Below are 16,350 nucleotides of genomic sequence, written 5' to 3'. Positions count from 1 at the left end.
TGTTTCCCAAACCAGTCATTGTGCACCTCAAGATGGTCCACATTTTTGCCATGTCTGAGCTCCCAACATACCCAAACCAACAAAAATAAAATGCACAAATACCTGGTGCAGGTGTATTGGGAGCTGGAATTCAGCAATAATGGGGTCTGGCTGTGGGTGGCTGAAGAACAACATTGCTGTGCAATGCCACTTACCTGCATTTTGTGGTTTGGGGCTATTCAAGCTGAAGTATGACATTGTTGTGAGTACTGACCATGGGTGGGTTTCTCAAAATGTTCATAACACTAGGTACTTCGCTATCTCATTCACTAGAATATTTTTTAATTAATGAGTATTTCCTGAAACCCTTTGTAACTAACGCAGTACATAAACTATTTTGTAAATGAACGAGTAACTTGACCCATTTGTTATTCACTAATGACTTCATTATTTGGAGCTTGTGTACAGAGCACATAGGCCACTAACTTCTATACAAAAATCCTTTCAGTTAGATAGAGTCAGTATGATCTATTGGCTCAGTTCAGTGGGTAGTGTGGCCACTTTGCAAAATCAGTGTCTTAGGTTCAAGCCTATGGTCCAGTAACTGCCTGTGTGATGCTTTTATTAATCATGTTAGCTGTACAAAAACAAATGAAGTAAACTGCATTTAAAACTATGTTCATATAAATCAATTATTTCAATGTAAGAGATGAATTTATGTTGAAGTAAAATATTTCATTTGTGTGGAACCAATAGACACAAATTTACTTATACCATGAAAAAAAGGCCACTGAATTCACTTTATTGTGTAAATTGAGTCCACGTGAATGAATTGATTTGCATTAACACAGTTTGTTTTTTGTACTGCCAACATACAGTAATTTGATCTTGTAGCTCTTCCAGACAAATGTAATGTTTTAAATTGTTGCTTGCACTCATGTCTCTCTTTCACTATTTATAAATACTGTCTATCTGTATCTGTTTATGCTGTTTAAGTCACTGATTTATCTATTAAATTTAATTCTGGACTATGAATCAACTGTTTGACTATTGATTCGTGTGTTTTTTCTCCAGATGCGGGCTGGGTGGAGTCAACAAGAACTACTTACAACTCGTTCTTTAAACCACCGATAATGAAGGCTTTCGAGAAACACTCACAAAACAGGCTCATACATAGCGTACATCCTTCTTTAAGTTATTTGTTATTCACTAAGATTCATCATTATTAGTAAACTCACCTATGGTTGATTAATGCACCCAAACTTATTGTACTTCACCTTGTTCCTGTTACATAGTAAACCTGGAGTATCTGTGCCAAAGCAAATATCTTGACTGAAGTCCTGGAGAGCCAGCCACATGATCATTTCAGGGCGGCAACGGAGCTTCACCCAGGCCTGACTCTCTTCAGTGGAGACTCAGATAAACATTACACATTCTGTCTGGGTAACTGATCCCAAATCTTATTTGACAGTGGGTGTTTTACTGCTGACACTTCACAAGCTTCCTTAGAGTAGCTGAGCCTTCATGGCCATTTTGCAAATACCACAACTCAAAACGCATTAAATCTCTTGTCAAGTTTGTGAGACTGCCTCACTCTGTTGTGCCCCCACTTGTGTTGTGTGTTTGTCCTCATTTGTTTGTGTATTGCTCTATGTTGTGCTTTGTCTCCTTCTTCAGTGTGCCCTCGATGACGGAAGAAAAGAAAAAAACCTATTGATTATGCTTTTGAATTATGAACATTTGTGCAGAACTATACAAGTATACAGACTTCTTGACAAATTGCACCTGTAAAATGCAGCAGAATACTAAAATCTACAAATATCCTGGTGTGATCAGCTAAGAAAGTAGGCCTATCCAGATTAGAGGATGACAGAGATGGATGATTAGGAAATAATAATAATAATAATAATAATAATAATAATAATAATAATAATAATGTTATTAATTATTACTGTTAATGAGAAACAGTTATTCTAAACACTGGGTGGGCTACACACTACACAGACGTGTTGAGCTGCATAATAACATGCATAATCTTACCACCAGTTTCTTACTACTGCCAATAAGAAATATGAAACTTGCAAGTACCTCTGCATGATGGGAAACTCTAGTGACACTATTATATATTTTTTAATAAAGATTTTGTGTGTGTGTGTGTGTGTGTGTGTGTGTCTTTGCACATGCATAATACTTGTAAGCCTTAAGAAGTGTCCTGTGGCAGGGACAAACCCAGCTTTTTCCCAGAGCTTCCAGTAGTCCTCAGTAGCTGCTTCCAGTTAAGGTCACTCTATACAGTTAATCAATCTGTCTGTCTTTCTCTCCTGCCAAGACTCTTTGATTAATTTTAAAAATGTTTAAGATATTTTAAGTTTAATCCAATGATCAAAAATTAATTCCACATTAGGAAACTAAATGTAAGCAAACTATGTGGAAATTATACATATATATATATATATATATATATATATATATATATATATATATATATGTGTGTGTGTGTGTGTGTGTGTGTGTGTGTGTATATAAAATTTCATGCTGTTAAATCACCATACAAATTATGAATACAAATTATGAATATTATTACAATGATATTCAACAATAACCATTTTTTATGTTATTTATATTACATACAATTGTTCTTTATTATGATATTTTAACTATCATTAAAGAAGTATGAGGAGAGGTGCAGTATCCTGTGTTCATATCCTCAACATATTATTAGATGGAGTTTTGCGGTATGTGTGGTGTTTTGTATATTCATAAACAGTAGGAAAAAAGACCACAAATGAGTGTGCACTACTCACATTTATTAAATTGCTGTTAATGTGACAATCATTATGCAGCACTGTTTAGAATCAGTTCCACAATATGGAACAACAGCATGCTTTTGTTTGATCAACCAATATTTTATTACATATTTTGGATGACAGTGTTTTGCTTCCTTGTATGTTACAGTATAGTGAAGTATATACAATAGAACAGCAGGTTAGCAAACATCAGTGTGACAACATTAAGTCAGGTAATCTCTCCCACTTTGTCACTGGCATGTTATATATTAATGTTTGGTAATGGTAATGAATACTGCACATTGCTGTGTCCACGATTTAACGCTGTGTAGTTGATGTTAAACCGCAAGCACTTCAAAAAACTTGCAACAAAATATGCAACAACAACTTGGGATGGAACATGACTACACAATATAAATAACTATTATATTTATTTCTCACAAGCAAGATATATTTTCACATTTAGATCTATTTTGACATTCAGTCATAATGCAGTACTGGAAACTACAATTAATTATATCAATTAGTCTAAATAGTGTTTGCTGATATAGTATATTATATTTCCATTTAGAGGTGAGCAAGACAATGCAGTAGTGCATTAGAATCAAACCTACCTGATTCAAAAACCGCTTGCCCTGTTTGTATATTACAGAATCCCTATAATTCCCACAAACTGTCATTCTCATCATATGTTTGGTTGATATGTTTGATATCTTCCCTGAATTTTTGTCAGCATCTGCAGCAGTCTTTCCACCTCCATACTGACATATGCACATCTAACACAGAACATAACTGTTTGCATTGATGGACTCTATCCCTACGTTTAGACACAGTTCAATAAGGCATCCATATCTATATTGTGTGTGGGGCTTAACTGTTCCTGATACTCCAAACTTCATTAATAAATAGTATTAGTTTCTCTTGATCTCTAAAAAAATGCAAACAAATGCAAAAGTCAAATTAGCAGGAATAATAAAAATAATGCTATCAACGTACATTTGATTTGCTTGAGAGGCTTTAATGCAGGAACACAGGCTTAATACATAAAAGGCCATACAATAATCAATACATCAATTGTCAATACATAAATGATATGTTTATGATGTGACAATAAAAATGTGACATTTTTGTTGGGTACTATAAAAAAGATGAATCTGAGCTTTACAATATGAGGCAGAGAGTACTATAATCAGTGTTGTCTCATGTCAACTTGCAACTTCCATTACACATGGTGAGGTTAAACAAACACACAAAACATATATATCTTATTTCAGTCTGTTATTAACAGGTTGACGAGGAAAAACGAGAATTCCTGTTTTTAGTTGCATGTGCATTCTCTTTGTAGCTTGTAAGTGATGCATATTATTTATACAGTACCCTTTGCTTTGAGCAAAAAGCATGCTATGCAGTAGTTGCATAAGCACAGGTGGTAATTCACCACCAAATAGCTTGCCATAGTTATTCATACTGTCATCTCCTCCGCTGCTAAGCGTACCACGGACTTGTTCATAACAGACTCCAGACCCATTCAGTATGAGCAAATACTGCTTTCACACACGCTGCACAACAAATTGAAATGGTGGTTCAATTATTAGCAATTTGCTCTCAGTCATAAACAAGACTAATGCAAAACACTCTTGCGCATCAGAGCAGGCATGTTTAAGATGTCATACACATAACAGCTTGCAGTAAAGTGCTTATAATAATGATTTTAATCTAAATGATTACTTACAATATGATGATCAATTGAACAAATACAGATAACTGGAGCTGTGCTTCAACAAATATTTTACCAATTATTTCACAAGAGGTTAAGCGTATGTAAACTATATACACACTTCAGCTATAGCTGCAACCGCTGCTAACTGTGAGATACAACAATATAATACTACTCTGTATTAGACATCATTTGTACAACTACAGATACAGCAAAAAACAATTCAGAATGTTAATTGAATACAATGACATACAATGATACAGATCATTAGATGCTGTACATGGCAGTGTGGATTAAAATGTTAAGTCAACTGTTCATTTCTTGGGAAATTATGTAGGCCTAAATGTCATTTACAAATGACATATTTTCTACAAAATCTGTGCTCCAGAATTATATGTATTATTCTTTGGTTTTCATCAAATGATTTTCTTGAATTCTTTTTTTCAAGAAGTGGAAAATGACAAATCGCATCTGACTTAATGCATTAGCATGATGATCATAAGACTGTTACTACTGTAGACTTAATCTAGCTACGTATTTGTATTTATTGCAAAATTAAAACATCAAACTGTCAAATGTGCACAGTTTATAGTAAATCCTGCTGTTATTAAATGTACCAAATAGTAATGATAATGATAATAATAAAAATAAGAAGAAGAAGAAGAAGAAGAAGGAGAAGAAGAAGAAGAAGAAGAATTCAACCAAATGATTCATATATGACTAATATATGAAATGTAACATTACTGGAATTATAATTTCAAATACCTGCCATCTTATCTAGTAGCCAACCCATGCAATGTTACCAAATACCTCAATGCATTCAGAATAAACTGAATTTTTCAATCTCTCATAATGTCCCATGCCTATGAAGACACGTCTTACATACTGTAAACATACTAGTATAGTGTATGACTCTACTAGAATGCAAACCCAGAGGCAGGGGTTACCCTGCTAAGCAGCTCTTTTACTGTGAGGAACATGTGATAAATTACAAACATGTGACAATTACAAACAAGCAATTACAAACAAATATGATTACAGAGAATTGGCTTTGTGCATCATGTGCGAGAATAGAATATAGTGATGCCATTTGTGCCACGAGAAAGACCTTTGAATTCTCCAGGCAAGTTTTTTTTTTTTTTTTTTTTTTTTTTTTTTTTTTTTTGTGTGTGTGTGTGTGTTTGTGTGTGTGTGTGTGTGTAATGTTAAACAAATTACAACATGTTAGGCACTGGACCAGATTTTTCTACATAGTAATACTAAACAATAATAATCCCATTTAATTTATCTTTAAGTGGAATCTGAGATTTTTCAATAATTACACACAATTAAATCCTGCAGATCTGTGAAGAGGTTTATGTTTTAATATTCCATAAATTTCACATTTAAAAAAAAAATAATAATTTTGAACTGAACCATGCATCTAGGGCTGAGTGTAAGATTCTCAACCTTTTTTTTTTTAAACTTATTACATTCGGATAGTTTTAAACTAGGCACTACAGTTACAAGTATGATATATAGAATTATTTATAGTGCAGTGATGTTTCTATCTACATTGGATTGTTTTTAAATAAACTAACAAAACTGTACAAAAGAAATTAAATGAAGTCAGCACTATCATGATCATTCTTAATTGTTACTAAAACTATACTTTAGTGATTTGTGAGATATTCTAAAATATTTATGACTATATTTCAGATAGTATGAACCTTGGTTAAAATTGGCCAATTGTTTTGACTTATTCCTTGCATCACATTTGAAATGTAAAGGCTGCTTCCTGAGCACGGCTGAAGCATTCTTTCAGATGTGTTACTAAATTTGTTAAATAACTATCCTGCATTAAAATGGGATATTCCCTGCAATATTTTGCTTGGATATAGTGACAGGTCTTTAGGCCATTAGACTGTGACACTGACCCTTATAACACCTCACATAGTTGCACAGGTTATCATAGAGGTGCAAAGACCAGTGTTTACATTAGAGACAAATTGGAGGGAGGAAAAAAAAACAACAAATTTGTTGCTTATTTAAACAGATTGAATAATTATGTAATATTAATTTAAACTTATACATTAAAGTGCCATAACAATTATCGTTGTCGTTTAGGTTAGAACTAATAAGAAGTGGTGTGATGAAAGCCAGTAACAGTCAGACCTGCGGATGCTGGTAATATTTTGGTCAGGGAGTGTAGAGACCATTTCAGCGGACAGGCTGTAATTCTTCTTTTTTGCGACTTCATGTCATCTAACCTAATCAGCCTCTTCATGTAGATTAGCCTGGTTAACCTTCGCTCCGTGCAGAGTTAATTAGGTCGGGCTTTCGCTGACCTGCAGGTCACAATCCCTCTATCTCCCAGTCGAAGGTAGTCGGTGGAGCAAAAAGATAAGATGAAGGGAAACTTTACACGTTGCGTTAGTGTGAGAGTGCAGCCTGGTAGAAGTCAAGTCTTCTCCACCCGCGCACGAGCCACCCTGCTCCTCCGAGCCCGGAAACCCCTTCACTAATATTAACACTAGCTGAAAAGAAGGAGTGCCAATTTCAGGAAAAGTGCTTTAGCACAGCCTGAACAAGACTAGCATCCCTGCAATAATCAAGATGATTCAATCCGTGCCTAAATACCGGGTGCGTTAATTCGATTTAGTTTGCTGGCAATAAAAATAGGTAGTGTGTTTGTAAATAACTTCAAGTACACGTGTTTTTCTATTGCTCACTTTCCTCGAGAGAGCGATTAAAAGTCTGCTTCAATACCTATCGATCCCCTTTTACTCTCTTCACTCCGACCAGGGCGAGTTTTCTACGCCTCTCTCTCTCTCTCTCTATCTCTCTCTCCCTCTCACACTTACACACTTACACACACACACACACACACACACACACTCCTCTCCACTCATAAAGGGATTCTCTGACTTCCCGGTGCTCTACGACAAATCGTTACAGACCCCCGCTATTTGTGTGTGTGATCGGTAAATATTTAGTGTGACACCGTCTTTGGGTCCCGTCCTAATCGATAGCGGTTTCCAGGAGCACTGCTCCCTGCGGGTGAAGTGAGCTTTTCACAGTGAAGTGTACTCTCATTTGAATCAGGATGCGGCTTGCTTATCTAGCAGAGTGCCCTGGAAATCACATTTGGAAGGCCTTGACAAAAAGTCTCCATGGTTTTGATATTTGAACTTTTTGGGATGAACACTTCTGCTGGCTGATTCTCGGTCTTGTACGCGGTGGACTGCGCAGAAGGCGTTTTAATTGGAGTGGTAAAGTTTAGTGTGGTCTCGGTGAACTTGGCCATGGATAGAATGCGAATGTCCCCATAAACAGACAGGTGTCTCTCCTGGCTGCGTCTCCCCCTCCCTCTCTCTCTCTCAGTCCCTCAGCCTACACAAAGCAAGTGGCGTTCTACCTTCTGTACAAAAGAAAAACACGCAAAGGACCATCTTGTCCCTTTTTTTCAAAACACTTTCGCTTATAAAGACAAGCCCATTAGTAGCAGTGTACTAAATAACAGACTTCCAAAGTTAAAGCTTCGTAGAAAAGTTGGTTTGACTTGACGCTCTGCCAATTTTTTTTTTCTGCTTCTTCTTCTTCTTCTTCTTTTATTCCCTAAAGCTTTTTTTAATCATTTCAATAAACCGAGGAACCTGTTTTTCTCGTGCATTACTCCGTCTGTGGGGAAGGGAACACTGTCTGCCCCAGCAAACACACCGTAAAAACACAAAGAAAGACAGAAGACTAAGTTGGTTTTCTCTAGGAGAGGATGCACTACGGGGACGACGAATCGACATCCTATGCTTTTGGTAGGTTTCAGAAGCTCTTCATGTTTATAACGCTGTGTAGTTCTGCAGCTCGCCTATCTGCTCTCTGCCCTGTACAGGCATCGGATCCTGAATTACAGAGAAAAAGTCAAGCCACATTCCCTATCATCTTTGCATTGTGTATTAATGTCGCGAAATGTTAACTGTTAAATGAGCAATGATGGTGAAAATATTTGATTATTCTAGCTTTTCTCCACGTGCACTTTGATTTCTGATGATTTAAAATTGCGGTGTGGTGCGTCAGGAGCAGAAACTAGTAGTTAATCATTTTAGCATTCTCTGGGAGAAGAAATGAAAACAACAAGAGCATGCATTCACTCACTGTTCATCAGACATAATAACCACACTCACCAAAATGGCTTTCAGTAAATTCCAAAACCGTAGTATTGTTTTTTTTTTCCTGCGTTTTTCCTTCGTGTCCGCTTTGCGTAAAGGCTTCTGGCTCGCACAGTGCAGAGCTCACTTAAAAAAAAAAAGAAAAAAAAAAACACACACATCTGACTGCAAAATAAGCAAAGAAACATTCCGCGTCTTCTGCAGCATGCATGAGTAAAAAAGGCGGACGCACACCCGTAGCTTTGCCACGTCCGCTTCAATTAGAAACGAGTCTCAAAAGCATTAATCAGATTAAAAACGAGCGCACGTCGCTTTTGGCATTAGCGAGAGACGAACAGCCGGAGACGCCGTTTTCTATTTAAGATGGCTCTTGCACGGTAAAGCGAGTATTTTGAGGCAGAAATGATCCATACGCTAGGGGGCACCCAGATACTGTCATACACCCAGTTTTCTGCGTTTCTTCCTCATTGGCGGCATATGCTCTGATTTAGAGCTGTAAATTTTGCACTGGACTCATGGCTGACAGCCCCTGGAGATGCACAAAGTAACCTTCAAACACGAGGGGCTTTTTAGAAGTTGATATGACACACACACACACACACATACAACCTGAGTAGCCAAATGGGAGACACTCATCTTCACCGTTCACACAAGACATGACTCACATTCAGCCTCCCAGTTTAATCAGCAAGTTGAGCTATCAGGATTCCACTTAACATATACACACCATTAACTATCCACACCATTAACTATCCACACCAGGTTCATCAGCGCACTATAGTGCTTCAGTTTAAAATGTTGTTTTTATTATTACTTTTAGCATGTGAGATGGATTAGAGTGAAAACAAGATATTGCTGTGATTCCAAGGCCCAAGATCGAGCACTATTTTCATATTTATTATATACAAAGCCTGTGTAATTTATAGTTGGTGATGGGGTGGAGATCCAGGTGTAACATTTCTTACTTAAAACATCCATATAGGATATTTGAAGCTGAGTAACTATTAGTCCACGAAGCTGAACTACACCAGGATGATGGTTGTTGCTGCACAATATCAATAATATTAATATTAATAATAATAATAATAATAATAATAATAATACTTATTATTATTATTATTATTATTATTATTATTATTATGTTTCACCATCTAATAAATCCTGTTAATATATGAGTTGCAAATGAAGGGTATGCGTCGAACAAAGCGGCCAGGTCAATCTTACACTTTAAAAACTTCTCGCCATCGCTGCTTATTTGTAGGCTACGCGTGCATTCGAGGAATAAGCGCATCATGCAAAGGACTACTGGAGAAATAAATATTGTGCATATTAAGATTAAAGATTTTGTGGTGGATGAGCAGTCAGTATGCTACAGCGCAGGTCGTGTAATGTAAAGTGAATTTGATGTAATGTAGTCTGTCTCTGACATCTTTTTCTCGTGACATGTACTGATGTCGGCACGGAAGCTTTGTTTAAGCAATCAGTAAATTGCACACGTATCCCAGCAGTATACTTATACACGTATTATGTCTTACATATTTTATAGATGTATTATTAGTGAATATTATCATGGCGGCAGCGTAATAATCCCGGTTTATTTGATATAGGAGTAATGAGGAGGTATGCCTAGTGGAAGTGATTTTATTTTATGCACTATGCGCTGTAGTTTAGCAATAGCATATAATCCAAAAGGACGTGTGTTATACAACGTGGTTCATATTTTATTAAAAGCGCTATTGCCAGTATCTTATTTTTTTTCGTGCAGTGTTATGTTTAGATGGTTAGTCAATTGGCCTCATGTTTCTGCCAACCATTTACATATTAAATTAAAAAGTGAAAATCTCTGAAACCCCCTGAGAGAATAAGTGTGGAACATTATCGCTATCACAATCTTTGGATTTATTCCACATTAATGATAAAGAAATGCGTGCTTTATTGTGTTGCAGTGGATCGGACTCTCTTTAGGACCGTGTCGTTCCTCGACCCTTTTTCCTTGCTTTGGCAAAGCACCAAGTAGCACAAGTGCCGACTAGCCAATCGGGTTCAGGGGGGGCGGTCCGTGAGCTCTGACCAGTCAAACACAGTCACTTTCCATATATGGCAAACCATCTCCATGGTAACGTGTGCTAAGTTGCAGCAGTCGTGTCAAAGTTCACTATATAGAGAGCTCGGTGAGCTGATCAGAGAGAAAGCATTCTGCCAGCCCAGCGCCTCCAAATCGCAATCACTTCCTAACCTCCCCCTTTTCATCATATTTGATCACTTTGATTCTCCGTTCTCTTCTCTTATTATTTCTGCTACACGCAAAGGAAGCTCAGTAGGTTGTGCTCTCTTTTTTTGTTTCCTTATCGCTGCCGCTCGCCTGGAGAGTTGACTTCATATTTGACTCGAGCACGCAGGCTTGGTTTTGCGCGCGGCGGCGGCTAGCGCTACCTCATCTGGAAGAAAAAAAAGGAAGAAGCGGCGATATTTGGGTCCAGTTGTTGGGTTTTCTACAACACTTCAAGACTGGAACTTGGTGTGCCGCTCGCCAGTTTGTGTAATCTACACGAGCTCTTGTATTTTCCGCGAGTCTGAACGTCGCTAAGTTATACTGGCCCCGTGTCTGTAGCAGACTCTTGCTCTTCTTTAGTCGTCGTATTTATTTTCCACTTTTATTTTTTTTTTTCTTCCACGGCTTTCCTGGATGGATGACTGCAGGCGCCCCTGGACGTGGCCTCTAAGAGCAGGACTGCGATTCGGCTCGTCTTCGTGTCAGTTGTAACCGCTGCCAAGTCCCGAAAGCGGGCTACGCTTCGCCGTCGGCGCGCGACTTTCAGTGGGATAAAAGCACAGGGTGCAGTATTTCTTCGCCCGATCAACAAACCTCGACGTGCTGCGTTGCTTTAGAACCAGGGCCACCAGGACACGGCAGCAACAAAACAAGACAAAAAGAAACCAAACAAAGCAAAACAAAACAAAAAAACAAAAACAAAACGGACGACACAAAGTTGCTGACTGATTAGATATGGCAATGGTAGTGTGGAGAGGCTCCCAGGACGATGTGGCCGAGACGCAGGGCGCCCTCTCATCGCAAGCCGGACTAACCCTTGCGACCCCTCAGCCGGGCCAGCTGAACCTCACGGCCTCGCAGGTCGCGCCTCCGACCCCGCAGACTCCTGTTCAAGGAGCGCCGAATAGCAACGCGCAGTCCACGCCAACGAACCAGACGTCGCAGAGTCAGTCGGACAAGCAGCAGCAGCAGCACATCGAGTGCGTGGTGTGCGGCGACAAGTCGAGCGGCAAGCACTACGGCCAGTTCACATGCGAGGGCTGCAAGAGCTTCTTCAAGCGCAGCGTGCGGCGCAACCTCACATACACGTGCCGCGCCAACCGGAATTGTCCCATCGACCAGCACCACCGCAATCAGTGTCAGTACTGCCGCCTCAAAAAATGTCTCAAAGTTGGCATGAGACGGGAAGGTATTAAGATTTTCTTTCTCGATTCTCTTGTCGTGTTTCTGTGTGCCGTGGGCCAGTGTGTGCTACGTTCTTTCTCCCATGTTTTGCCTCCGACTTCCATAGGCAACCCGACCAGCGCGTGCAAAGGAAACCGCCTTCATTAATGCTCCACACGGCGCTAGTAATACTCCCATAAATCATATTCCTCGCGTTAATTGTGCCTTGCACAGACTATAGCCCGTACAGTCCTACCTGGGGTTTTCGCTTTTGTTTAACAATTTAAAAAAAAAATGGCATGCATCTGGATTTAAATAACACCTCTGCAGTATATACTGCACGCTTATGAAAATCCGACAGACAGCATTACAATCAAACACACACACACACACACACATACACACACATTAGGCTATGGTGTCAAGATCGACCGCAGGCCGCCTACACGAGCCAGAAAATAATAGTGAAGTTTTAAGATCGGGTCTGATGTGCTCGTGCGTGGTTCAGTGTTCCCCTAGCACTCCAGTTCAGCTTTAGTTGTTGTTGACTGAACTGAGTCTTGCGCTAGCTAAGTAGGTTATGGATTAGCATCCGTGCCTTTCTTTGTTTAATTTTTTCCCCAGAGTCTCGTGTTGTTATATTTAAAAAATCTCAACCACGGATTCGCTGATAACATTACATCAGTTCTGTCATTTTTACAGAATTTGATGACGTGGTTTATGAATGATAGTGTTGTTTTTATTGTTGGAGACTTTGGGTTTAACTTTGTCAATTATATAGAGCTTATACTATGCCTGTAATGTGAAGCAACGCACTTATGTTTTAAAATGTGAATTGTGTCACTGAGCAATTCCGTTATTATTTATGCAAACATGAACTTTTGGGCATTAGGACGTTTTGAGCTGTTTAACTGCAAAGCACATCCAAACAACAGGACCAGAAACACGAGGTCATACCATGTCAGTCACTGATGTGTAGAATTTCAAACATCAATATCTGTAGTTTCTCTTTTTGCAGCGGTCCAGAGGGGCAGGATGCCACCCACGCAGCCGCACCACGGCCAGTTCGCCCTGACGAACGGGGACCCGCTGCACTGCCATTCCTACTTATCGGGATATATCTCTCTGCTGCTGCGAGCAGAGCCCTACCCCACGTCGCGCTATGGCAGTCAGTGCATGCAGCCCAACAACATCATGGGCATCGAGAACATTTGCGAACTGGCGGCGCGCATGCTGTTCAGCGCCGTGGAGTGGGCCAGGAATATTCCCTTCTTCCCCGACCTGCAGATCACAGACCAGGTGGCTCTGCTCAGGCTCACCTGGAGCGAGTTGTTCGTCCTCAACGCGGCCCAGTGCTCCATGCCACTGCATGTAGCTCCTCTGCTAGCCGCCGCAGGCCTCCACGCCTCCCCCATGTCTGCGGACAGAGTGGTCGCCTTTATGGACCACATTAGGATCTTCCAGGAGCAAGTTGAAAAGCTCAAAGCATTACATGTCGACTCGGCCGAATACAGCTGCTTAAAAGCCATCGTGTTATTCACCACGGGTAAGTTCCCAGTTTAACAGAATAAAAACATTCACTTGGTAGATTTTATTTTTATTATTATTATTATTATTATTATTTCAAAATTCCAATTAAGGGAGTGCTCCTTTAGCTGTGTTAATTTGGGAATATAAGTGAAAAGGTGGTACATTTATTTTAGTATTTCAGGTGTCACCAAACCATTTCACTAAGACGATTCACCCTTAGCTCACACGTTAAGGTTTGAATTATTTATTTAACCCATTTATGTGCTTGTAAATTTCATAAAACAGCCAATAAATAAGACAATACAGCAGTCGTACTGACTGATCAGAAAATAAAATTAGAATTATGTTTAGACACTGTAAGCTAGGCCTTGGTCTACAGAGCATGTAATGGATGTAAAATTTCAAAAAAAAAAAAAAAAAAAAAAAAAAAAAAGGAGTGCGTTGTCCAGACATAAACACATATTGTATCACTAACAGCACGTGCTTGCTGAGTTACATACGACCATATCAGCAAGTATTTCAAATACTGAGGTTAGATTAAAATGCGGTGTAAAGTGAGAACATGACCTAATGTTTTGCTAGTTCTCTTCTAAATATTTACCATTTACCTGATTTGGGCTTTGGGTCCAATCGATTATTTGTAGTTATTTGGAATGACAGTTATTAATGATGTCACGCTTGGTGGGGGAGGGAAGATGAGCAGCCTGTTAGGAAGAGGAAGAAAGGCCTAATGCTATATTTACACACATTTAAGCACAGCTTTCCTGTGTGAGTTTGATCGCTCGAATTGATATATTGCTCCAAGTTGTGATAAATGCACGCGGCATGATTAGTTCAATTGTGCTGCATCGCGTCGGGCGGGAAAGAGACACATTTCATTCCATGCCGTAAAAGGGCTCACAATTCTTCCTTATTTTTGTTAGGGGGGATCTAGGGATCCGAGACACATGCTGGACTCGTTCCAGAGCTGGGTCATGACCCTCACTTCCTTTCTTTATTTGTGCATTATAAACGTTACACGAGTGGTTGCACAGTTGTGAAAAACTTAGCGAATATGTCCTTAAGTATTTTACGAAGAATTGTGTGTAGTAATGCTGTGCAAGCTGTAGGCTAGTGGTCAGACATGCCACTGTAGGCAACTAAGTATTTTACTCAAATTTCTTGATTAATTTTTCACTTTTTTTTCATTCAGCATTTAACATTGCATTGAACGTTTAGTCCTAGTGTGCAACTCCTGGAGGTTCCAGGCCTGCATTATGAATTAGTGAAATCATTTCCAAAAAGTATTCTGTTTGTTAATAATAATAATAACAATAATAATAATAATAATAATAATAATAATAATAAGAATAAGAATAAGAATAATAATAAATATGACAGTAAGCACTCATACACTGGGGCTCGGCTGCCTTTTGGCTTCAGTTTGAAATTAGCTTCAGTTCACTGTGGTGCCAAAGTGACTTTAGAAAGCATGGTACGTGTAGGACAGTGGAAGTGAAATATTAACCTTTGCTTACACCTGGACAATAGTTCTTTCACATACACGTCCATTGGAATACCAGTTTTAATAATGCATTTTACAGTTAAACATTTCTGAAGTCATTAGGCTGTCATACCGCTGCCCGACAACCGATACCGGGGGATGTGTAGTAGTGTTTGTTTGCTTGTTCGTTTATCTATTTATTTAATCCAGCAGCCTATTTTCCATCCTCCACACTGTAATACATCGCATTTGTATTGATGCAAGCCTAATACGAGGTTCTAAGCGGTGTTGCCCGGTAGGCAATATGCTAACTATGAGCGCGAGACTAAATTTGACAGATGACGTCGTTTGATAGCCTGAACGCGCGTGTATGTTTATGGCTCTCCCCTGCAGTGATCCCCTTTATGCACGCGCAGGATATCAAAGCAATATCAAAGCTGAATGATGATGACGCTGGCATACTGACAATATGGAGCCCAACATTTTAGTACAGTAATGCAGTAGGATGATTGATGCCCGTGCGATCAAGCCGGCGTAGGCTGCAGTTCATATAATGACAGTTTCTTTGTCTTTTTTTTTTTTTTTACTTGTAGATGCTTGCGGGCTGTCAGACGTGGCCCACATCGAAAGTTTGCAGGAGAAGTCGCAGTGTGCACTGGAGGAGTACGTGCGGAGCCAATACCCTAACCAGCCTACGCGATTTGGGAAGTTATTACTACGCCTGCCTTCTCTGCGCACAGTGTCCTCTTCGGTCATAGAGCAATTATTTTTCGTCCGATTGGTAGGTAAAACCCCAATTGAAACCCTCATCCGGGATATGTTGCTGTCAGGGAGCAGTTTTAACTGGCCATATATGTCCATTCAATAAGCAGAAGGAAGGATCGGAAATGGGGGTCCATTAGTTAGCGCTTCTTTTTGTAGAAGAAACCGGCTGTTACACGAGTTTACTTTCACGGAAAAGAGACGTTTTTCATAAATGACTGTGAATCTTCAAATCTGAGACATTTAATGAAAACTACCTGGGGGCGTGGGGGAGGGGGAGGGGAGGGGGGTATTTACTTTTTTTTTTCTTTTTTGAAACAAAAGAAAGAAAAAAAAGCACGAAAAGAGTAACGGGACAAAAACACAGGAAGGATTTTTAATATTCCTTCTGGAGAAAGGAAACTCTAAAGTGCATTTAAGGCGATAAATTGGAGAAATTTAGAAGAAGTGAAAAAGTCCGTTTTCTTTTTTTTACCAAATGGCTCTTATGTCCTGTGTCCATGTATCTATCG

At 39.2% G+C, this 16,350-nt stretch overlaps 1 protein-coding gene and 1 long non-coding RNA gene across 4 annotated transcripts; one reads left to right on the top strand and one right to left on the bottom strand.

Moving 5' to 3' along the window:
• Positions 1-7,574: 7,574 nt before the first annotated feature.
• On the top strand, positions 7,575-16,102 carry nr2f2 (nuclear receptor subfamily 2, group F, member 2). 3 transcript variants are annotated; one of them, XM_026927326.3, is made up of 3 exons: positions 7,575-8,273; positions 13,082-13,609; positions 15,670-16,102. In XM_026927326.3, exons 1-3 carry the CDS (start codon positions 8,234-8,236, stop codon positions 15,942-15,944), a joined length of 843 nt encoding a protein of 280 aa, XP_026783127.1. In that variant the 5' UTR covers positions 7,575-8,233; the 3' UTR covers positions 15,945-16,102. The 3 variants fall into 3 exon arrangements, with proteins under 3 accessions (XP_026783127.1, XP_026783125.2, XP_026783126.2); XM_026927324.3 differs by lacking the exon at positions 7,575-8,273 and adding an exon at positions 10,778-12,088 and having other exon boundaries at positions 13,067-13,609; XM_026927325.3 differs by lacking the exon at positions 7,575-8,273 and adding an exon at positions 10,780-12,088.
• On the bottom strand, positions 8,055-9,665 carry LOC113534481 (uncharacterized). The gene is made up of 2 exons (XR_003403501.3): positions 8,643-9,665; positions 8,055-8,360 (listed from the first exon to the last, which is right to left on the bottom strand). It is a non-coding gene; the product is annotated as an uncharacterized LOC113534481 (long non-coding RNA).
• Positions 16,103-16,350: the final 248 nt, after the last annotated feature.

The sequence above is a fragment of the Pangasianodon hypophthalmus genome, chromosome 6 (assembly GCF_027358585.1).
Source record: "Pangasianodon hypophthalmus isolate fPanHyp1 chromosome 6, fPanHyp1.pri, whole genome shotgun sequence".
Classification (NCBI taxonomy): domain Eukaryota; kingdom Metazoa; phylum Chordata; class Actinopteri; order Siluriformes; family Pangasiidae; genus Pangasianodon; species Pangasianodon hypophthalmus.
The sequence above is the reverse complement of the archived record's forward strand: the minus strand, read 5'-3'. Positions and strand labels throughout refer to the sequence as shown.

Bases quoted from the DNA above. Each gene is read 5' to 3' on its own strand.
- nr2f2 (XM_026927324.3), top strand. From the start codon at position 11,635: ATGGCAATGGTAGTGTGGAGAGGCTCCCAGGACGATGTGGCCGAGACG. The intron at 12,089-13,066 runs GTATTAAGATTT...CAATATCTGTAG, and splicing joins AGTTGGCATGAGACGGGAAG to TTTCTCTTTTTGCAGCGGTC. The intron at 13,610-15,669 runs GTAAGTTCCCAG...TTTTACTTGTAG, and splicing joins CATCGTGTTATTCACCACGG to ATGCTTGCGGGCTGTCAGAC.